Raw genomic sequence first — 24,004 nt, 5'->3', positions numbered from 1 at the left:
TGTAATACTATAAGTGAAATATAGGGGGCAGTAATAAATGAAGTGCCTCAATAGAAATAAATGGATAATGGGGTGCAAGTGAGTGAAACATGGAGGGATAGTGTGTACGTCATGAGGCACAACGTGTATAGCCAGGTAGAAGCCTATTTGTGACGCCTTGATAATTCATAGAGCGGGCTACCCTGCTTGCTATGCCAAACAACAACACACCATGCTCTCCCAGCATCAAAGACCCGGCTGTGTCCAAGAGAAGCGAATATACATAATAATGAAAAATACCTGGGGTATTGGTAATCATTTTGGCCAAAAGGACGCAAGCTCGCAATCCACGACAAGGATCCCCAGACTTGCGAGTCCCTAACTCCTAAACTGGAACAGAACGTTCCTGATGCACAAACAGAACCGATAAAAACACAGGGACATATACAAAAACACCGACAAAGGCCATACTTGCAAATGGACACAGCCAGGCCAGAAATGCTGATGAAAGGGCGAGCAGGTGCTTTAAATAATAATAGCCACTCCCACTAGTCTTGAGGGGAGTGGTGTGTGGTGCATGGGATGTGTAGTAAGAAATAATAAATGAATAGTGTGTGTGCAAGTGTAATACTATAAGTGAAATATAGGGGGCAGTAATAAATGAAGTGCCTCAATAGAAATAAATGGATAATGGGGTGCAAGTGAGTGAAACATGGAGGGATAGTGTGTACGTCATGAGGCACAACGTGTATAGCCAGGTAGAAGCCTATTTGTGACGCCTTGATAATTCATAGAGCGGGCTACCCTGCGGGCTACTTAGACAGAGATGACTTCTGCCGTCGTGCCCCCCTGCACGAGTGCCTTCCCCATATGCTTCATCTAAATTTATAGGGGAGTAGATGCTCAGATCTAGGCCTAATTAAGCTCGTTCAGCTATTAATCAAATCAACTAGACACATGAGGTGAAAAGCTCTGCAGAGATAAACAAATAAACTAGCTGGTCTGGATGATCATAAAACTTAACGACGATCAAACACTTTGAAAGCCGTTTTGATCAGCCTTTGTGAGCAGAGAGGTCTGGATGGGACTGACAAAACAAAAGAAATGCTGATCCGGGCGTTGGTAGAGGATGATGCCAAGCACCAACGCCATGTGGTACCTGAGCCAGGGACCTATACAGCACATGGGGATCAAGCAATGGATATGGCTCCGGAACTGGCAGACCCAGAGGGTACCAGCAGCAGCAGTTCTCGGAGTGGAATGGACTCTTGTTTGCCCCTAATTCTTCAACAGATGAGTGAATGTGACCCCCAAATGCGTATGCAGCTTATTTTACAAGAACGCCAAGCAGAGCGAGAGTTTGCGGAGCGCCAGGCAGAGCGAGAGGCGGCAGAGCGCCAGGCAGAGCGCCAGGCGGAGCGAGAGTACCAGCTGGAGTTAGCACGACTCCAATTGCACACTTCTATCCCACCGCTGCCACCACTCTGTCACGAACACCACTCCCGGCACACGTGACTTGGATGCTACTGTAAAGGGGAACTCCGCTTGTCCACTCTCACTAGTACACACACCTATCGCAACAGGCTGATAACGAGTTAAAGCGCACCCCAAAACCAGTTCACACATCCACACAAAACGCTGCCACCACTTGCCGTATTAGGCCGACAAGAGCCTCCTCCTGGTAACGCACACGTTCACCCAGGCACACACTGAATCTAAATAGCATTCAACAGATTATGCTTTTCCTCTTCGAAGTTGTGGGTAGGTTTAGAGCAGCAAGGAACAAACTTATTAATTTTAAGGTTTAATATACGAAAGTACAGTGCTTACAAAAAAGGTTACAAAAATGATGTAAATAAAATGACATACGTATAAGCAAAACAGTTACAAAATAAAAGTGTAGCCTTTGGTGAATGTTTTGAGAGAGAATCAGAAGAACACCAGGGGGTGCCATAGGAAGTATTTAACAGCAATATTTAGACACAGTAGCATTTTTTTTTTTTAATGATTCAAATTGTAAATAAAATATTGAATGTTTTGAGTGATTGAATATTTAGGACAACCCGTTTAAGATATTAGATTTACAAAACAATTATTATTAATTAGTTGCAGCTGTATTCTATGGATTATAAAAACATTAACATGATTGTGACAGCTCTTCAATGTCTGACATAGTCTATAATGCTATTAGGCAAAAATCTACCAAATGCTACTAATAAGTGATGTTATTAAAGAGGATCTGTTACAAGGTCATATAAGTTAAACTGGTTAACTTACCTGAATAGAGCTGTCTCCCTGATTCCAGCGCTGTTATTTTTTTTTCCTGGACCCCCGTTCTAAAGATATGGCCCCCTGTTGTGTTGGCTCCCTATATTCAAATTTTCTGTAGTTCGCCAAAACAGAGTGAAGCTAGCTTACCTGCCTCTGATGCTGACCAATCAGTGCGAGGCAGCTTGAGAGTAGTTCACGCCCTGTCGGCAAGTTACAGCAAATTAGTATATAGGGAACCAACAAAACAGTGGGCCATATCTCGGGGGTTCAGAAAAAAAGAAAAAAAACAGCGCAGGAATCTGGGAGACAGTGCTATTCAGGTCAGTTAACTAGTTCAACTTATATGACCTAATGACAGATCCTCGTTGAGTAAAGACCTTGTGAAGTCCTACACGAGGCATCAAATTATATTTTCTTTATTTTTAAGGAACTCTGTGATGACCCCCACCTGTTTGTAGATGGAATCAGCCATCATGATTTACACCAAGGCAAGCTGGGAAACTGTTGGTTCGTGGCCGCTTGCTCCTGTCTTGCTCTCAGAAAGACTCTTTGGAAAAAGGTACAAAAAAAGACACATTTTCTTAGTATCAACAGAGTTTCTAGACATATCAGACATCGCACTAAATAAAAGATAACATGCTCTGACCATGACAAGACTAATGTAACTTCAATAAGAACGAGGATGTTTTACACGGTATATACTAGATTAATTTTTTTATAACTGTTCAATATTTCCGTTAAACTTACTGTGTATTTCGTTATTTGACTGTTACTTAGCTGTTTCTCTTCTTTCTTGCACTGTAGGTTATTCCAGAGTCGAAGAAACAGGAATGGAACCCAAAGAGACCACACAGCTATACAGGAATTTTCCATTTTCAGTTCTGGTGTTTGGGAGACTGGGTTGATGTTGTCATTGATGATCGTTTGCCAAGCATAGACGGGGATTTGATCTACTGCCATTCTAATGTGAAGAACGAATTTTGGAGTGCACTACTGGAGAAGGCTTATGCCAAGTGAGAATGTCTTCTATATCTTGAGATGTAAAAGATTTAGTGATTTTCTAAAAAGTAAAATTATTTTTCTGGTTCAATACAATATATTGTTCCAAATTCACATAGGTCTTTGCACCATTGATGTGTATTTGGCTCAAGTCTAGAAAAGCTTTTCACATGATGCTTTTTTATCAATGTGGATCAGTATAGAAGCCAGTTTTTATGTACTGTAGTAAACACACAACTATACCTTTTACTCCTAGCAGCTACTTGTGAAATGTTGATCCATGACGTATATGCTTCTCTACAGGTTGGCTGGATCATATGAAGCCCTTGATGGCGGCAGTACAGCTGATGCCATTGTGGATTTCACAGGGGCAGTTGCAGAAAGCATTGACTTGTCAGATGGCAAATTCAAAATTAATATAACTGAACAAACAAAGTTGTTTGAAGAGTTTTTGAAAGTTTATAAAAGAGGTGGACTGATCTGCTGTCATCTTAAGGTACTGTAATATTTAAATGGTCACAGTGCATGTCTATATCCTCTTACGAGCAGCAGGTCCGTTACTGTCATCTCCTAACTATTAATCAGCAGCCAGGGAAGTGGCTAAGCCACCACACTAATGGGAGCCACTGGGGCTCGTATGGAAAGAGCGGCCTGATTGGTCTGCCATCCCTAAAGGGGTTGTCTGATGAAAAGAAAAGCTAGTTATTATTTTGTATTTGTAAAGTAATAAAAACTTGTTAATATACATTGGCAAATCAGCCCTTCTGTAAGTCCTGGGGATAACTGATTACTGGGACACACTGTTAGTCCCTGGACAAGGGGATTGCTATAGGTGTGTCTAGTACTGCTGTATTGTGGTCAGCCGGCATCGTTACATATCCTTATGACTTTTTAAACATAATTTCAATTGTAGTAGGTTGTGTAGAACTTGAAGAGAACAGGATTTTTCTAAGTGCTCTTTATTGCAGTTTGTATCCAGTGGCTGCATAAGGAATATGAGAAATTACAGGCCATAATGCATCAGGTGCTCTGGGGAATGTTATCAACAGTCTAGTCCATCATCATGTTCATGTAGAATACACATGATCACTTGACACAAACAGATGGACAGCCTTCAGTTCTTTTTATCAGCAAGGCTGTGCAGGCCTAGCTATTCATGATCTCCGACAAAGCCGGCAGCCCAGCGATCTGCATGGGGTCCTTTGATCCTCATGGAGTTGTACCATAAATCACCACTCTCTTTGCTGGTGGCATACTGTTGCATATTAGTATGTAGATTGAAAACTTTCTATATTTTTCATGTTATAGTTGTTTTCTTGCATTGCTGTGAGTTGATATGCTTGTAGTCACAGGGGAAAAAGCCCTGGTCTTCCTTTCCTATTGACTTATAGATTATTTAGTTCGATAATATTTCTATGTGAGTGATTGTCCTGTGGTCTGACCAGGGGCCAGGACTTGTTTGTGCATTTTTAAAGGTTTTAAAGATTTTTCTGTTTCTTTTGTATTTTGTAATGCTGTAATAAAGTGATTTTGTCCATATTAGAGGTGCAGTCTGATTAACGTGTTTCCTTGCCTTGTACATTTTTGTTATGTTCCTCTGTACACATTGACTGGGACTGTTACCAATTATTCGTGGTGCCCACTCTGTAGCCTAGCTATTCACATCTAGGCCTAAATGATCACTGGGAATCCTACCAGTGTTAAGAATGGTTATGGCTACTCTACATTATATTCTATTGGATACATGCTCACTGCTGTTTCAATATCTCCCATATAAATTTTTGAAGATTGACATGAGCAGCTACTTCCTTGCTTGGAACAGTGGACTGGGCACCTCCTTTCTCAGGATTTTAGGGGTTTCCTCCGTAGATCAGACATTTATTGCATGGACAAGGAATATGACATTTCATGGGAAACCAATTTAATCCCTTCCCGCCCATTACCTAATAGTATGTCGTGGTAAGCAGGTTGTTCCCGTGCACCACCGTACTTTTTTATCATAATGATGGCACAGTAGCTAGCTTTACTTAACATTAGACTTTTAACTACCTCTGCCACCCAATCGGTGCTCTGCGACGTGATCGCGGGGTGCCGATGAGTTGCCCTGGCCCTAAGAAAGGACCCAAAGTCTGCAAAGTGTATATGCCTAAAACACTGACAGGTAACAATATGATAAAATATAACACAATTCAGGTAAAAATAATAATTAAATCAAGTTGTTTTTTTTTGTTTTTTTTTAAATGTTTAAAGCAAAAAAAATTTGTAAAGAAAATTATTTTTACCATTAAAACCAGTATAAAATGTTATTTATACTGCATGGTGAACAACTTAAACAAATAATGGCAGAAAGATAATCAATGAGTTATATGTATGCCAAAATGGAACAATTGGAAAAAATATAACATGGCCTGCAAAAAACAAGCCCCATATAAAAGATACGTCAACAGGGGGAAAAAGTTATGGCTCTCAGAATGGGACTGTAACGTCTATGGCCGAGGGCCGTCGTTCAGACTTACCCTCTGACGGCCCCGGCCATGGACATCTGTGTTCTCGTCGACATCTCCCTCCAGGGAGACGCCGTCACTCACTTCCGGGTTCTGGGACTGTTCCCCGCAGGGCGCGCGCGCCCACGCGTGCACAGCCTTAAAGGGCCAGTATGGGTCCAGCTGTCATTAGTCAATAATTAGCCCAGAATGCTGCTGGACTATAAAAAGGGCTCTGCCCACTTGATCCTTGCCTGAGCGTTGTTGTATACCTAAAGTTTGTCTTGCAAATGGTCTCCCAGTGTTTTCCAGTTCCCAGTGTTACCCGTTCCTGCTGCCTGTACCCTGTATCCCGTGCTATCGTATCTACTGTGCCATCTACAGTGAAAGTCAAGTCATGTCTTCCGCTGCATCTACTGTGCCATCTACGGTGAAAGCCAACTTGTGTCTCCGCTACTGTCTACATTGCCTCATGTACCCTTTCTGGACTATAGACATTATTTTGTACCTAATTGGCAAGCTGCTGTCCCGCTACGTGGTACGGACCAGTGGGTTCACACCCCACAGCGTGAAAGTACGCTCAGGCCATGGACCCCGCTGTCCAATTCAAAGGCATGTCACCCTCCCAAGCCATGCAGGTGGACCTGCAGGATCTGCGAGCACGTCAGGATCAACTTCTTGTGGCAGTAGGCTCCATGGCACAGCAGCTAGGGGCTATGGCTACTTCCTTCTCTGCACCTATTCAAGCTCCTCCGATCTACCCTCCTGTTACACCTCCTGGCAGCTCCGGTTTGGATCCTCGGTTCTCGCTGCCATTGTCACCTAGGTTCCATGGAGACGCAAGTTCGTGCAGGGGTTATCTGAACTAATGCCATATCCACTTCACTCTGCACGCCGAGCATTTTCTTCGAACGGAGCCAGGATCGCCTTCATTATGTCTTTACTTGTCGGCAAGGCCCTGGCGTGGGCGAATCCTATCTGGGAACGACAGGGACCCGAGACCCAAGACTTCCAGGGGTTAGTGCGGTTGTTCTGTACCGTATTCGAAGAGCCTGGATGAGTCTCGTCGGCAGCCACTGCTATCTTTAACCTTCGCCAGGAGGACACCTCCGTGGGCGAATACACCATCCAGTTCCGGACCCTGGCAGGAGAATTGTCCTAGAACAATGAGGCCTTGGTAGCATCCTTCTGGCATGGCCTATCTCCCGAGATAAAGGACAAACTTGCTGCTCGAGATCTACCAGCCTGCTTGGACGACCTGATTCTACTTGCTACTTGAGTGGACATAAGGCTCAGAGAGAGATTTCAAGAGGTTCGACAGGAGAGACGGCTTCCTAGACTGGCGCCCAACTTCCAGCAACCCCTCTTGCCTTCTTCTTCTGCTCCGCCCGAGGTTCCGATGTAGGTGGATCGGCTAAAACTGTCCGTTAAAGAGAAACAGTGCAGGTGCACCTCTGGACTCTGTTTATATTGTGGCCTCGCTGGCCATGTCGTGCGTCTGTGTCCTCAGAAGCCAAAAAACCCCAACGCCTAGGATTGGTTGGAGAGACAACCCTGGGCGTTACTCCATTTAATAGAGAACTCTCCTCCAATCTGTTCATTCCTGTGACCATCGTCGCTGGCGAGAAACCTCATCCAGTCTCTGCCTACTGTACTCTGGCTCTGCAGCCAATTTCATCTGCCAAGACCTTGTGGATCTTCTTCAGTTGCACACTGTTCTGCTGGAAAGGCCGTTGATCGTTGCCTCGGTAGATGGACTGCCTTTGCCTGAGACAGTTTTGTCTGTGACCAAGCCGTTAAGACTCCAAGTGGTAGTTCTTCACTCTGAACTCATCTCCTTGTTTGTCCTGCCCAGGGCCGTCAATCCCGTGCTGTTAGGTTTGCCTTGGCTCCGTCTTCACGCCCCAGTCCTGGATTGGAACTCTGGAGAGGTTCTCCAGTGGGGTCCCAAGTGTCTCGACCGCTGTCTGGTGCATGTCCATCCGCCTCAGTCTCCTCCGCATCAGTCACTGGCATGGTTGCCTCCTTGTTATTCTCTGTTCTCAGATGTCTTCAACAAGAAGGAAGTAGAGACATTGCCTCCACATCGAGCGTATGATTGCCCTATCGACTTGGTTCCTGATTCGTCCCCTCCTCGCGGTAGAGTATACCCTCTCTCCTTGCCTGAGACCCAGTCTATGTCAGCCCACATTAAGGAGAATCTGGAGAACCCTCCTACCTTGCATTGACTACCGAGGCTTCAACCAGATCATGGTGAAGAACAGGTACCCATTGCCTTTGATTTCAGAACTGTTTGATCGCATACGGGGGAAAAAACAATTTCTAAGCTAGATCTGCGGAGGGCTTACAATCTAATCCGGATTCGTCAGGGTGATGAGTGGAAGACTGCATTTAATACTCGTGATGGACACCACGAATATCTGGTCATGCCATTCGGCCTGTGTAACGCCCCCGCAGTGTTTTAAGTATTTGTCAATGACATTTTTCGTGATCTCCCCTATGTGTGTGTTGTGGTGTATCTTGATGACATTTTGATTTTTTCCCCAGATCTTGTGACTCATCAGGGTCATGTCCGCCAGGTGTTGCTTCGATTAAGGGAGAATCATCTTTATGCCAAGCTGGAGAAGTGCGTGTTTGAAAAGAAGTCTCTACCCTTCCTGGGCTATATCATCTCTGATCAGGGTCTCAAAATGGACCCTGAGAAGGTAAAGGCTGTCCTGCAATGGCCACACCCCCCAAAGCTTAAGTGCCATACAACGCTTCCTGGGATTCGCCAAATTCTAACTGCTGTTCATTCAACTTCTCTTCTTTGACTGCTCCCATCTCCACCCTCACTAAAACGGGTATGAATGCCAAGGTGTGGACTCCAGAAGCTGAAGTCGCATTTAAAACCTTAAAAAAGGCCTTCACGTCAGCCTCTATTCTTCATCACCCTGATGTATCCCTACAGTTTTCATTAGAGGGGGACGCTTCCTCTGTTGGTGCCGGTGCACTTTTGTTCCAGAGAGGTTCAAAAGGCAAGATTGTGGTATGTGGCTACTATTCTAAGCTGTTTTTTCCTGCAGAGCGCAACTACTCGATGGCGATCGGGAGTTACTGGCCATCAGGCCCTGCAGGAGTGGAGACACCTACTGGAAGGCGCAGCTCATCCTATCCTGGTCTTCACAGACCACAAGAACCTGACCTATCTACAGACGGCTCAACGGCTGAATCCTCGTCAAGCCAGGTGGTCGTTGTTCTTTGTTCAGTTCCGGTTCGAACTCCACTACCGACCTGCCGACAAGAATGTGAGGGTCGATGCCTTGTCTAGGTCGTTTGGGACAGAAGACACTGTGGAGTCCCCACAAAATATTATCGACCCTTCCTGTATCCATTCTGTCAACCCTCTGCAAGTTAGAGACATTCCTCCGGGAAGGACTTTTGTACGTCTGGCAGACAGAGGAAGAATCCTTCGCTGGGGTCGCAGTTCCAAGCTGGCAGGTCACGCGGGTGCCCGTAAGACCCGAAACCTAATTGCCTGTCAGTTCTGGTGGCCCACTCTGTCCAAAGACGTCATGGACTTTGTCTCCTCCTGTACGGTGTGCGCCGCAAATAAAGTTGCCCACTCCAGACCAGCCGGTGCCCGATGCCCCCTGGCAGCATGTTGCTATGGACTTTGTCAAAGATCTGCCTCTCTCTGCGAGATGCAGGTTGATCTGGGTGGTGGTGGATCGATTTTCTAAAATGACTAATTTTGTTCCCCTGACTGGTCTGCCTTCTGCTGCTCGACTGGCCGACCTCTTCGTTCAACACATCTTCCATCTACACGGCTTGTCTCTGCATATTGTCTCGGATCGAGGGGTCCAGTTCACCTCGAAGTTCTGGGAAGCACTCTGCGGCCTCCTCAGTGTAAAGTTGGACTTCTCCTCGGCTTATCATCCTCAGTCCAATGGACAAGTCGAAAGGGTTAACCAGATTATGGAGCACTATCTGCGGCACTTTGTCTCCAGACAGCATGATGACTGGGTGCAGTTGCTCCCGTGGGCTGAGTTCTCCTATAATAACCATACTAGTGAGTCCACCACCTCCAGTCCATTCCTCATCGTCTACGGCCAACATCCTCGTATACCTCTTCCCCTCTCTACTATGTCCCAGGTGCCTGCAGCTGACTCTACCTTCAGGGACTTTCTGCAGGTATGTCAACAGACACGATCTTCTATTCTGTTGGCGGTGGACCGCATGAAGAGAAAGGCAGACACTGGAAGATGAGAACCTCCCCAGTTTCTTCCAGGTACAAAGGTCTGTCTGTCTTCCAGGAATATCCGGCTGAGAGTGCCGTCTTGCAAGTTTGCTCCCAGGTTCCTCGGACCCTTCGAGATTCTGCTACAAATCAATCCTGTGTCTTACAAGCTTCGGCTGCCCTCCTACCCTCAAGATCCCTAACTCCTTCCATGTCTTCTTGCTGAAGCCCGTGGTCCTGAACTGCTACACCAGGACTCCTAGTTCCGCAGTAGCTCCTGGCGGTTAATCAGGGACTTTCGAAGTGAGGGAGATCCTGGCCACCAAGAAAGTGGGAGGAAGGATGTTTTATATGGTGGATTGGAGGGGATTTGGTCCTGAGGAGAGGTCTTGGGAGCCAGAGGAGAACATCGATGCCCTTGTCATCGTGAAGAGATTTCTCTCCCACTCTTGTCCCAAGAAGAGGGGGCTTAAGAGGGGGGATACTGTAACGTCTGTGGCCGCGGGCTGTCGTTCAGACTTACCCTCTGACGGCCCAGGCCATGGACATCTGTGTTCTTGGTGACATCTCCCTCCAGGGAGACGCTGTCACTCACTTCCGGGTTCTGGGACTATTTCCCGCAGGGCCCGTTACTGTGCAAAAAATGCTTCTATTGTGCAATAGTAGTAAAATATTAAAAAACATTATGCATTTCTGGTATCGCCGAATTTGAATCAACTCGTAGAATACAGCTAAAAAATGCGTAAAAGAAAAAAATAATAAACCAATAGCTGAATTGCTTTTTTTTCTATTATTCCCCCTTAAAAGATATTGAAGTTATTCAATGAGTTAATGGTACCATTATAAAATACAGCATGTACATGGAAATATAAAAAAGTTATGGCTTTTGGAATTCGGTGATGAAAAAATGTAAATATTTACGGTGTCCTAAAGGCCAAAATAGTCTGCATCCTTAAGGGGTTAAATACAGTGTAAAGGTAATACAACTCCACCATATTTGCACATATGATTTAGTGTATCAGACAAATGTGCTCAAAACGCATAAAACCACACAGCAATAAATACTAATTTCTTGCTGGGAATGTGAATTCAGATAGCTCATAGTCTGTTAGTAGCTTACACCCGGGTATGAAATTCACTCCATACATTCTTGTGTAAAGGACTGTCGGTAAAATTATAACTTTAGCCCCCCTATTAATCTAACCTACTTATAAGCATGATAGACTTATTCATTGTTAGAAATTTTCACTATAAGGGCATGACCACACGTGGCGGATTTCCTCCGCAACTGTCCGCATCAATGCCGCACAGAATCTGCGTCGCAGATTCTGCTGCGGATCTGCACAAAATGTGCAGAAAATTGATGCGGACTAGCTGCTGCGGACTGCGGGAAAAGTGCTTCCCTTCTCCCTATCAGTGCAGGATAGAGAGAAGGGACAGCACTTTCCCTAGTGAAAGTAAAAGAATTTCATACTTACCGGCCGTTGTCTTGGTGACGCGTCCCTCTTTCGGCATCCAGCCCGACCTCCCTGGATGACGCGCCAGTCCATGTGACCGCTGCAGCCTGTGCTTGGCCTGTGATTGGCTGCAGCCGTCACTTACACTGAAACGTAATCCTGGGAGGCCGGACTGGAGACAGACGCAGGGAGTTCTCGGTAAGTATGAACTTATATGTTTTTTTACAGATACACGTATATTGAGATCGGTAGTCACTGTCCCGGGTGCAGAAACAGTTACTGCCGATCGCTTAACTCTTTCAGCACCCTGGACAGTGACTATTTACAGATGTCTCCTAGCAACGCTCCCGTCATTACGGGAGCCCCATTGACTTCCTCAGTCTGGCTGTAGACCTAGAAATACATAGGTCCAGCCAGAATGAAGAAATGTCATGGTAGTAAAACCAATACGCTCCGCAGCACACATAAGATCTGCGGACTTCATTGCGGAATTTTGACTCTCCATTGAAGTCAATGGAGAAATTCCGCCATGAGTCCGCCACTGCTCCGCAACAGACAGAGCATGCTGCGGACACCAAATTCCACTCCGCAGCCTATGCTCCGCAGCGGAATTTTACGCCTCGTCTAAACGAACACTGCTAAATTAAAGTGTAAGTCAATGGACAAACGGCACCGCTGCGGATTAACGCTGCGGAGTGTCCGCAGCGGAATTTAAGTGAAATTCCGCCACGTGTGAACCCGCCCTTACTAACATAATTCATAAGTGTCTGGGTAACAAATGACACACAGTTTGATCACACCAATATTTTTATAGCAAACCAGTGGGCTCTAACCCAAAATGTATTATTTGTCTTCAAATTTTAAAATGAAATTAAAAACTGTTTACACACATTTACACAAATGAAAGATATTGTGGCATATTTACTATTCAAAATGCCCCAGAATTCTGGCTCAAATTGCCATACATGCTGTGAGCCACATTTATTAACTGTTTGACACACTTTTTTCTACACACTCGACAAGGGGGCATGGCTTAGTGGGAAATGGTGGTCTAGCAATTTTACATTTGCACTAAAATTATGCCAAGATTTAGGCGCAAAAAAACTGGCGTAAACTAAGCCAACCAAGAGGTGGTATAAGGAAGAGAAAAGTGTTTTATCATATTTCAATTTATCATACATCATGCACCACTTTGATGAATTTGGTGCATTTTCTGACTGCCTGGTCTATGTTTACACTGTCTAAAACTTACACAGTATTATTAAATTTGTCCCATTGTCTTGACAATTGGCTTCTTTTTGTAAATCATTAAAAAGCTCAGCTTCACTTGGAGTAAATGCAGAACACAAAGCCCCCTTTGACAAATTTCCCCTCCCTCCTGTGTATACCCCTGTCTATATTTGTTATAGATTATCTATATGCTTAGTCCCATGTGCGCTCAACTGTTGTGCCCCTTCTACCTTGTCGATACCTGTATGTAAAAATGATCATAAGTGACGGTGAATGGGAAAAGAATGAGTATACAAGACGCAAGATCCGGCTTGTTAATTCCTTTCTCATCATGAAATCGTAGTTCAGGAGCGGAGTATGCTATTGTTTCATAATAAAACGAAATGAGAGCTTTATCAATTCCCTCACTTATTGTGTGCCCTTCTGTTAATCTGTGTAACAAATGTGAAATAAAATAAATCACAATTTTAAACATTGCAACCTGTTTAGATGACATTATTTTTGTTGTATGAAGGTGCATAACTGTAAACTATTAGTTTTATTTCCTTCTGTAAAAGCAGGGAATGTTCAGCCAGTGTCCATTATAAAAATAAATAAATTAGCTGTGATATTTTTTTGAAGGTAGAGAAGCTTGTGCAAATTAGGCTGGATTCACACAAGCACATTACGTAACGTTACAGAACGTATTTCGGCCGCTAATCCCGGACCCAACACACTGCAGGGAGCCGTGTTCCTAGCATCATACTTATGTACAACGCTAGGAGTCCCTGCCTCGCTGCAGGACAACTGTCCCGTACTGTAATCATGTTTTCAGTACGGGACAGTGGTTCCACGGAGAGGCAGGGACTCCTAGCATCGTACATAAGTATGATGCTAGGAGCCCGGCTCCCTGCAGTGTGTTCGGTCCGGGATTAGCGGCCGAAATACGTTCTGTCCATTACGGACGTAATGTGCTCATGTGAATCCAGCCTTATTGTGATTGCGATAATTGTCAGAATTTTATAGTTCACAGTAATTGCTGCTTTTGTGATTTATATTAGTGTTCCGAGCTATAGACATTCTGTAAAAACGTGTCATTTTTAGGATACATTTTTGGTTTTTCAATTTGTCAGCACAAATTTGTGCTGTGCATGATTTTGTACATGTAGGTTTGTGTTTCGGGGAGGGGAGATAGGTGCCTTGTGGTGTGTAATCCATTTTTTTCCACTTTTGCACATATGGCAGCTGAAGAAAAATTTTTCCCTTTCTGCAGTTTTGTACATAGATACATCTATACTGTACATATGTGTATGTGGTAAAAGTCCACATTTACATTTCTAGGAGGTATGTCGTATATAAATCTCTGGTTTGAAAATTCACGCAAATTTTGTAGTAAACCATTGTTTGGGAATTTTAGGAGTAGTTTTGTACATAAATATTTGATTGTTACGTTTGCACACCAACATGTATATTTGTGTAGCTCCTGCAGAAAATCATTGTTGATGTAAAGTTGCATGAAGGTAGTATCATGACATTATCCATCATAAAATGTATGGGATTAAGGAGAGTTTTCATTGTTTGGGGGTTGTAATCCATGTTTCAGTTGTGTTAGCTATTTTAGTAATTTTGCTGCTGAAAAACAGATCTTGCTGCAATGCAGTTCCTAAAGTTTCTGGGTGCATGTGCTCATGTCCTACATATATATATATATATATATATATATATATATATATATATATATATATATATATATATACACATGTCGAGCATGACCGGATCATCACTGTTTGACAGGTTCATTGAGCATTATTTATAATCCCATGATATTTGCAGTCAACCGTACTAGCCTTCATTCTTTACCAATTGGGCTATACTACTAAACTACAAGGGTGTCTACAACTTGGTATATATGGAGTTTATGTGGCCGGTCAACTCAGTAGAGCCTTTCTTCCTTTTATCTCATTATATGTAGTTTTTTGCAAAATTTGTCTACAATAATTTGTATGTGAATGTACATCACCAGATTGTCGTCATGGGGTATATGTTAATACTATATAGAGAAAGAGTGCTAAAAACAACAAAAATGTTGATTGAATGCATAAAAACTAGAGAAAAATTTCCAAGAATTTCCATTGAAATCTGGAACGGTTATAATTTATGATAAGCAGATTTCCCTTATAATCGCTAATGAAATGCAATACATTATGTGTTTGTTTAGTTAACACCACCCACAATCAATTCTCATTACTTCTTACAGGTCAGTGGTTTTTTCATTCCAGAAATGTAATATAAACTGTCCCTGTATAAAGAACTAATAAAAGTTTGGCTGAAATCTGTTGTATGACATTCCAGCATAGGTCCCTGAACACATTCATTTATCATGCCGGCTGTGCTTGCGGTATACAGTTTGCTTGATGTAAACCATAGCATCATCCTCATTATAATTGTAATTATTATATGTTTCATCTATCGTAATTGATTCTGAATTCTACTGACCATATATATAATAGTTCTAAAGAATTTCTTCTGTTTGGGTCCCCAACCTTTTCCAAGCATAATCATCTTTTTCATTGAGCTGGGTCTTCTGACAACATGACCACAGTAGGAGAGCGCCAGTCTCTGAAGAGGAACAAATGGATAATATCTAATCAGCTGTTAAATATAATTATTTCCGTTATTCTAAGGCCCTGTTCACAGTGAGATTTTTATCGTTGCTTTTCATGCGGAAAGAGCGCCAAAAAAGTCTAAAACCGTCTCCCATTGATTTCAATGGGCGGCAGATGCGTGTTTTTCCCATGAGTGGAAAAAAAACGCTCACAGGAAAAAGAATCGTCATGCCCTTTCTTCAAGCATATCCATCTCTGACCTCCCATTGACATCAATGGGAGGCAGAGAAAGAATTTTTCGCTGCGTTTTATGCCTGTGGCGCTCAATGGCCATGGTCGAAATAGTCACAAAAAAATACAGCAAAAAGTGCGGCAAAGAGAGTGCAGGCAGGTCAAAATCTGCCTTCAAATTCCTGAAGGAATTTTGGGGCAGATTTTTCTGCCTGCAAAAAAACTCTGTGTGAACAGGGCTTTACACAGCAAATTGAACAGTTATGTAAAAATAATACATTAACATTGATCCCTTATTTCATGGGGCTCCGATCAGACACACACGCACAAACTAGGGCCGAATACATACGAAACCCATTGAATAAGTTTTACATAACTGCACAAGCCAACCACTGCATGAAATAATGCTATTATGTAGTACTATCTATGTCGAGCTGGTGTAAAATGTATCTAATTACACTGTATATGTGCTGATCTGTTATATATCTGTTATATCTGTTCAATAGTAAGTCTTCCTCTCTCTTTCAAGGCTCCCTCCTCCAGGGATATGGAGGCGGTGAATCCAATGGGACTTATCAAAGGACATGCGTACTCTGTGACTGACATAAAGAAAGTGTCTCTGGGAGAGAAGACCCTTTGCTTTGGAAAGACCACAAAAGTGTTCATGATCAGAATGAGAAATCCATGGGGAAAGAGGGAGTGGAGAGGCGCATGGAATGATGAGTATGTAAAATGCAATGAGCATTATTTACTTATACGGTACAATGTATACAATACTCCATAAGCCAAAGTAAACTGTTATAATTTGCTCAGCTAGGATGATGAATGAATAAGTCATTTTATAGTATGATGTCAAAATCTATGGGGGGAATCTATTAACTTTTTTACGCCATAGAAAATTAACCTTTTCTGGCATCGAAAAATTTGTGACAGGCCCAAAAGTTGCAATTTTGAGCATTTTACACTGCCCATTTGGCAAATGGGGACGTGGCTTAACACAGGAGGCATGGCCACCACAGCCCAACTAATTTATGTTAGAAAACTGGCATAAATTATAGCAACTAGCTGGCATAGATTTCACTCAGTTGGGCGTAGCAAGGTAGAGACCCGTACCTGGCTCCGTACCTTTCCCTTCCCGATCAGGCTACCCCCCTTCCCCATCATTTACAATTTAAAACAAATGTGTATACCTCACCGCTCCGCTTCTCCCCTTCCGGTTCACTCAGGCTACTCCAGCAGGCCGCGGCTCATACACGGTACTGATTCCGGGCAGCATCCGGACGCTGTATGTGACGCAGCACTCAGGATGTTGAGCAGCATACTGAGGAAGCCTGAGGGAACCTGGTGGCGAGAAGCAAAGAGGAGCGGTGAGGTGAGTAAATGTTTTTTTTCACTTTATGTCCGATGAGGGGGATAAATGGATGATGCATGGCTGCAGTAGTGAAGCCCCAACTGTGGTGCATGGCCAGCCGAAAGATGAGCACATTTATAAAGAGGCGTTTGTATGGAGCACCTGTCCTAATAAATCTCTCCAAAAGAGTCCTTTCAAGTGAAACAGCGAACTTCATGCCTTGCTAAGCTACCTGCATTTTCTTTAGCATAGCTAATATGTCACAAACCACTGTATATTTCGTTCTTTATAATGCATGCCTTAGGGCTTGTCCACACATAACGGAATTGCTGCAGAAAATTTCTGCAGCAATTCCACAGAAACTAGCAGGATTTCCGCTGCGGATTTTGCTACGTTTTTCTCAATGTTGGGAGATGGTGACATCTCCTCTGAAAAACACAGCAATTCAGTCCACTTTCGGCAGCAGGAACTAACCTGCTGCCGTACAAAAAATATGCACCGCAGGTGAATTTCTGGTCGGAAATTTTACACAGCGTGTGAATGAGATTTGTTAAATCTCACCCACTTTGCTGCTGTGTATTATGCTCCGTCCACAACTCCGGATGGAAAATACGCAGCAATTCCGCTACATGTGGACAAGCCCTTATAGTTCTCCTTAGGAAGAGCGCAGATACAAAGAATGTTATTATGTTTTGTCTTGAAGATCTGAAGAGTGGAAAAAAGTAAGCAAATCGGAGAAAGGGAAGCTCGGACTGACTGTGCAGAATGATGGCGAGTTTTGGTGAGATTGCGATGTATTCTGAAATCACATCAGCTGTAGCTCCTATACACAACACATTCAAGATTTCTTTTATGTCTTATTTTTTTTTTTTGGGGGGGGGGGGGCGGGGGTTCGTAGGATGGTACAGTATGATTTTTTTTTATTTTTTTTAGTAATTGACTGACGTTCTGTATGGCAGGATACATTCCAAGCCATATGAGGCCACAGAGGGTTTTAGTACACATCCCTAGCATCCAAATGCTAGGCATGGGTGTAACTATCAGGGTAGCAGGCAAAGTGCAGCTAAAATGGGGGCCAACACTTAAGTGATAGATCTAGAAAAATAATACGCCTTTCAAGTCTTGATGAAGTAGGGCCATATGCCAAGATTTTTGTGAACCTCCACCAAAACAAGACGTGGTAATTCTGCAGTGTAGTATGCGTGCTTTATTCAGTGATTTCATTATGAGTTTGTGCTGTGTTCTCTTTCCTGTAGGATGACTTTCGAGGACTGGTGTAATAACTTCACTCATGTTGATGTCTGCCGCATGATAAACACTTCATATCTTAGCCAACACAAAACATGGGAGAAGGGGGAGGCTCAAGGAAAATGGACAAATAATGCTGATGCTCTGCTGAATCGCTCCGGAGGATGCTTCAATTATAAAAGTACATTTTTTCAGAATCCGCAGGTGACTGCCAACCTGTTTGTTGGTGACAGTTTATGACATGATGGCAAGGGTGCGCCTAGTGGTTCTTCACTAGACAAACAATAAATAAATAAGGCATTTTTGCATTTCACACATTTGAGAATAAGTGGCAAACAGTGGATGCCCTGAACAGCTGCAAAGACTGTATATGTGGCATATTCACCCATGCACTTGTAAGATCGGCGACTGGGTGGTACACGGCCCTGACAAGGGTGTCATGGAAACATAGAAAGGATAAATGGAAATTTTGCGGCAATTGAACTTTACTTGGCCGGTGTTAGCATCACACCTGGTCACAGCAGAAAAACAAACACTTCCCAATTTGTGAGGCACATCTCTTATAAATGGCAGTTCAGGCTGGTGGTTGATGGCTGGATGGCTCACACTTTCTTTAGACAGTCAAGGGCACTCCTCCCTCATGCAGGGGATGTCTGTTATATTTAGTCCTACTAGGCCGCAACTTTCTTGCTGACTTGCTGCACTGCTCCAATAACACACGTGGGGAGGCTCCTGCCTGTCACCCACCACAGCTCACAAGACACTGCACACGATGATAGGCTTATGTCTGTTACCTGCAACTGGTTCCAGGACCCGCAGACTCAGGCCCAACACTTGTCCCACCACATCGATTTAGCAGCTCTCTATGTAGCCGTGTTTCTCCTCTTTGACCTGACCAGAGAACACTGTTGGCAGGAATAGGGGACGTCTTATAGAAGAGGCGCCACCCCCAGCATCAGGTTGCAGCATAGCCATGCAGTGACGTCCTGATTCTGTTATGGCACATTAGAAATGTAGCCAAGATGGCAGCCGGGCCGTACATTTTGGCGCCAACACAATTAGATCAATCAGCAAGCCAACCATCCTCCACCGCACTGGCAAATCAACAGTAAATTTACAGTGCAGTAAACACAACAGCAGCAAAACATAGAACAAATACAAAAGCCGCTTCTCCTCTGGACTGCCACCTAAGGGACTGAAAGGTGGAAGCAGCACAAAAATCACAGCCCTTAAAAGAACAGTGCATAAACTAGATAAACTACATTCTGGCATAAATACAAATATTCAATATAGGCGCTATAGTCCCCCTTAACAGTTGCGAATTCTCTCCCACATTCTTACACACTTATACTCCATCAAGATGACTTTTATTTGCCCCTTAGACACCAGCCTTGGGTTATAAATATGCATAGAATTATTCTAATAAACTGAAGTAAATAATGGCATAAGTAAATAAGGGAAAATATATGAAATTAACAAAAATTCACCTGGTAAAATATGTATAGCTTGTGTACTGTATGTAAAATTATCACTTTTGCTTCCATGACATATTGGATAAGTATGGGACACATCAAGTTGGTGAGGAATACATCAAGTTGAGTCCAGATAACTATATGAATAGTGTTTCTCCTGAATTTCTTGTCCTCCTGTTTTGATCTTCAGACTTCTCCGGAGTGTTCAGTGAGAGATTCTGAATAGTTATAGACGGTGTACTAGCCAGGTATAAGGAGAAAGAGTTGTCTGATAGGTGGAGATAGAATCATAGAGACATTTGTTTTGAACAAGATTTACTGTATTAGAAAGAGTATTACTGGGCCTAGGTAGTGCACGGCCCCCTATGTAGGGTGGTACCAGCAAAGATGGTATGAAGCAGGAGATTGGTTGCCAACTTAAGTTCACCATGCCAGAGTTCTTAGTACAGCTCAATATGAGAGGTACAGTCTCTTCGACACGATTCCGGCTGGCGGATGATTCCTGGCTGACTTTCATGCTTGTCGTGGACAGGGCCCAGAACATACCCCTCCCTGATATAGGGGTGGGAACGGCGATACTAGGCCACAACTAGCTTACTTGCTCCTCACGTGGGAAAGCTCCCACCTGTAACTACCACTGCTCACATGACTATTGCAAACAACCACAAGGAGGCTCCTGCCGTAACCGGCGACTCACTACAGGACTGCAGACTCCCAGGCCCATTGGTAATGTCGTTGTCACCATGCAGATTGGCACAGCTTTCCAACACTCCACTACTCTGCAGCAGCTCTCTTTCTCTCAGTATCACAGGCCAGGTTCACTCCCAATCTGCCATCCAAACACAGCTTGGTGGTAACACCGCCGTTATATAGAAAAAGCGCCACCCACCCTCCTCCCAGTATCAGGATGCAGTGCAGCCATGATGCGTGGGCTTGTTTTTTGTATGGTGTGGCAGTGCAGTCAAAATAGCGTCCGGCCGTACATCCCGTGTCAAATAATTTAGGTTCTAGCAAGCCAACCATCACCTAACCTGTAAAAAATGACATAACATTACAGTGCAACAATATTACGCAGCAACACAACATAATATTCATAGACTGAACTGGCCACACAAGTACAATAGGCTGGAAAGACCTCTCCTTCAGAATGCCCTATCCCCTAGGGGGATAAAACAACATAGCAGACAGCAAATGCTGAAGAGACACTCCAGCGATTCTTTTTTTAATTATTGCTACCGTTTGTACAGTACACTTGGTAAAAGCATGTGAAGGCCATTCTCTTACCGGGTGCTGTATGAATCGGCCTGTCACAATGCAATCCTGTAACCGCATTGCGGCCGAGATGTTTCTAAAACAAAGCGCGTGGTAAAAGAATGGCCTTCCCATCCTTTAAAATAATAACAATAATATTAATAAATATATTATTAAAAATAGTAATAATAATAATAATAAATTGCTGGAGTGTCTCTTTAAAGGCACAGTGCATAGGCAGATGCAATATCAGACATATAAATATACAATCGCCATTATTGGCCAATATAAATATCACAAATCTCCTAGGAATTCTTTCCTACATCCTTAGGCTATATGTTAACACGCAAACGTTTTTTACGGCCGTTTTTGGAGCTGTTTTCAATAGCGTCTATGAAAAACGGCTCCAAAAACGTCCTAAGAAGTGACCTGCACTTCTTTTTCACGGCTGTTTTTTACGCAACCGTTTTTCAAAACGGCCGCGTAAAAAAACGGCTCCTCGGAACAGAACGCCGTTTTTCCCATTGGAATCAATGGGCAGATGTTTGGAGGCGTTCTGCTTCCGATTTTTCAGCCGATTTTCGGGCGTTTATGGCCTGAAAAATGGCCGAAAATAGGCCATGTGAACATACCCTTACAATTGTCACAGTTTGGAGACGAGCATTAACCCACTATGCCAATATTACATTTTGGTTAGTGCTAAACCTGGGGGCTGAGTCTAAGGTTGGGTTCCCACAGTGAAGATTTTTTGTAGATTTTGTATGTTTTGAACTAAAACCAGGAACAGAACCGTAACAGTAGAAATATGTAAGGAAAGGCTTTATAGGTCTGCTCTCCGGGATTAAATTCTGGTTTTGGCTTAAAAAATGCAGACAAAACATACAGCAAATTTGCACTGTAGGAACCCAGCCGTAGGGATCTTTACATTAAACCCTACCTCACGGGGGCATGGACTTTGTGCAGGAAATCCTCAGGTCACATCCACTGAGAAGTCTCCAATAGCAACTGCTGATGGTTTGCTGGTGGTTATTACAAAAGCGAAGTACCAGAATCGATAAACAGAAGCATGGTCGTGCAAATCAACACCATAAGACAGATACCAGTTAGGACAGGCCGTGATTCAAAGGCATAGTCAGGAAAATTCCAGCGTCACATTTAAAATAGCAAATGACAAACACCTTCACAAACGGACAGGATGCAAAGAACCTTATTGCTCAGGCAAGGTGTGGCAGTTCTGAGCAGGTTTAAATAATCAAAAGTAATCAGACACAGGCTGAGAATTTAGCACGCTGCTATAGAGACTGGCGGCGGTGAGCCAAGGAAAGGGTGGTTTGCCAAACAGGTAGGCACATGGCCAGCATCCCGTTATCTGGGTATACACTATTGATTTGTGGAAAAATGTCTACTCATTTGTGCTTTGGTCAAGGATCAACATTTTTATCTTCCTTGCTGTTCATGGTATTGTCAGAAATCTTGATTATTGGTGATTTATTTGTAAACAAATGAGAAGTGCTTAAAAGGGGTTATTCACTTTAAACAACTCTTTCCATATGCCCTATTAGAGTGTATGTACTTCATAGAGAAAGTCTTCCCTTTGGGACCTTCACTGTCAGTCGCAGCGAAGAGGTACTCCAAAAATTGTCTCTCCCCCCGGTGGTCCAGTGATCTGAATGGGCAGTACTAGCTGATTGCGAGGTGGCCCCCACAGTGGGTGACTTCGGTTCCAGGAGAGATCTCAAGAAAAAGAACGTTCTTGACGATTCCCTCGTCCAGCTCCGACCTTGAATAGCTCCAAACGAGCCTATGAAAGTGGGTTGTGGTGCTGTCGGCAGTGGAACGAAGAAGCTGTCTGACTTTAGGCCTATTTCTCTATTGTGGGCAAAAAAGTTAATATGTGTGTCAATTTTGCTGTTTGTCCTTTGCAGCCGGAAAACTCTTAGGTCTAGGTGAGAGAGGGGAGACCACCTGGGCTTGATAGTTCTTTTCGCCGATGATAAAATTCTGGTTCCTTTTACCGTGAATTTCCAAGCTCTTCAAGAAGGCAGTATGGCCCTTCTGGACTCAGGCACAGCAAATATTCTCTTGTCCAGAGACTTTAGTTTCCTCTGCTAAACCTTCAGAGGCTCCAACATTTAACTTAGGTCAATGGATGTTTTATTTCCGAGGAACACGACTTGAAGTACGGCTTCATGTCGAATAAATCACTTTCCTGATTTTTCCATGCTCTTCCAGTCCCGTGCTCCTAGGATAACCCTGGCTGAGACTACACTCTCCTACCATTGACTGAACATCTGGCCAAATTTCTCGCTGGGAATCCACCTGTTTCCAGCATTGCTCTAGATCACAAATCCCGGAATTGCCGCTCAGGTCTGCTGCTCTTTTATCTGAGCCCCCCCCCCCCAAATACCAAGACTTTGCAGATGTGTTTTCTAAAAAGGCAGCAGAGATTCCGCACATCATACCTACGATTGTGATATTCTGTTCCTTCCTGGCCATAATCCTTTCAGGGGGAGAGTATAACTGCTTTCCTTACTGAGGCGATGGCAGCCTATATAAAAGAGAATTTGGAAAAAGGGTTTATTAATCTACTTCCCCAGCCAGAACTGCATTTTTCTTTGTCAAGAAGAGTGATGGAACGTTGAGGCCGTGTATTGATTATCGTGGTCTGAACAAGATCACTGTGAAGAATAGATACCAGCTACCATTGATGTCAGAATTGTTTGATCCCATCGAGCACCTTATTTTACCAAGTTGAATCCGCGTGGGGCCTACAATTTTATTTGGTCTCTGCAATGCCCCTTCTCTTTCCCAGCAATTTGTAAATGACATCCCTAAACATTTTCTCAGACAGGACGTCCTAGTCTACTTAGACAACATCTTAAACTACTGCCAAGATCCGAAAACTCTGGCTCCAAAAGAATTCCCTATACGACAAGCTGAAGAAATGCATGTTTGAAAAATCGGAACTACTTGCGCTCTTGTTTTGCCCTTGGTTTTGTCGCCTGGTTCCTGTGGTTCTACTCCTTGGATCGACTCCCGGCTTGACTACGCTTTTGTCACATTTTCCGGCTTGTTACTTTCTGACTACTAATCCGTTGATGACCCCTGGCTGCGTTCCCGACAATGCTACACCTAACCCACTGTTAATCGGTGACTTTTCTGGGTACTGCGACCTGGAAATCCAACCAGGAAAGTCCATGTCTTTTTAAAGAGGTAATGGGCGAAGAA

The 24,004-nt window shown here is 43.6% G+C and overlaps 1 protein-coding gene and 1 long non-coding RNA gene across 2 annotated transcripts in view; one reads left to right on the top strand and one right to left on the bottom strand.

The window, feature by feature from the left end:
* Positions 1 to 24,004, top strand: part of CAPN6 (calpain 6) — a 112,755-nt gene that overhangs the window by 68,612 nt on the left and 20,139 nt on the right. The window contains exons 3-8 of the mRNA XM_075835827.1: positions 2,678 to 2,809; positions 3,055 to 3,263; positions 3,553 to 3,745; positions 15,984 to 16,177; positions 17,509 to 17,586; positions 18,062 to 18,257. Of these exons, the coding sequence (XP_075691942.1) occupies positions 2,678 to 2,809; positions 3,055 to 3,263; positions 3,553 to 3,745; positions 15,984 to 16,177; positions 17,509 to 17,586; positions 18,062 to 18,257 (1,002 nt within the window). The remainder of the gene's footprint in view (positions 1 to 2,677; positions 2,810 to 3,054; positions 3,264 to 3,552; positions 3,746 to 15,983; positions 16,178 to 17,508; positions 17,587 to 18,061; positions 18,258 to 24,004) is intronic.
* On the bottom strand, positions 2,744 to 19,014 carry LOC142659567 (uncharacterized). The gene is made up of 3 exons (XR_012850344.1): positions 18,848 to 19,014; positions 15,114 to 15,236; positions 2,744 to 2,797 (listed from the first exon to the last, which is right to left on the bottom strand). It is a non-coding gene; the product is annotated as an uncharacterized LOC142659567 (long non-coding RNA).

Source organism: Rhinoderma darwinii, chromosome 8 (genome assembly GCF_050947455.1).
Source record: "Rhinoderma darwinii isolate aRhiDar2 chromosome 8, aRhiDar2.hap1, whole genome shotgun sequence".
NCBI classification, from domain to species: domain Eukaryota; kingdom Metazoa; phylum Chordata; class Amphibia; order Anura; family Rhinodermatidae; genus Rhinoderma; species Rhinoderma darwinii.
This window is presented reverse-complemented; position numbering and strand designations above follow the sequence as displayed.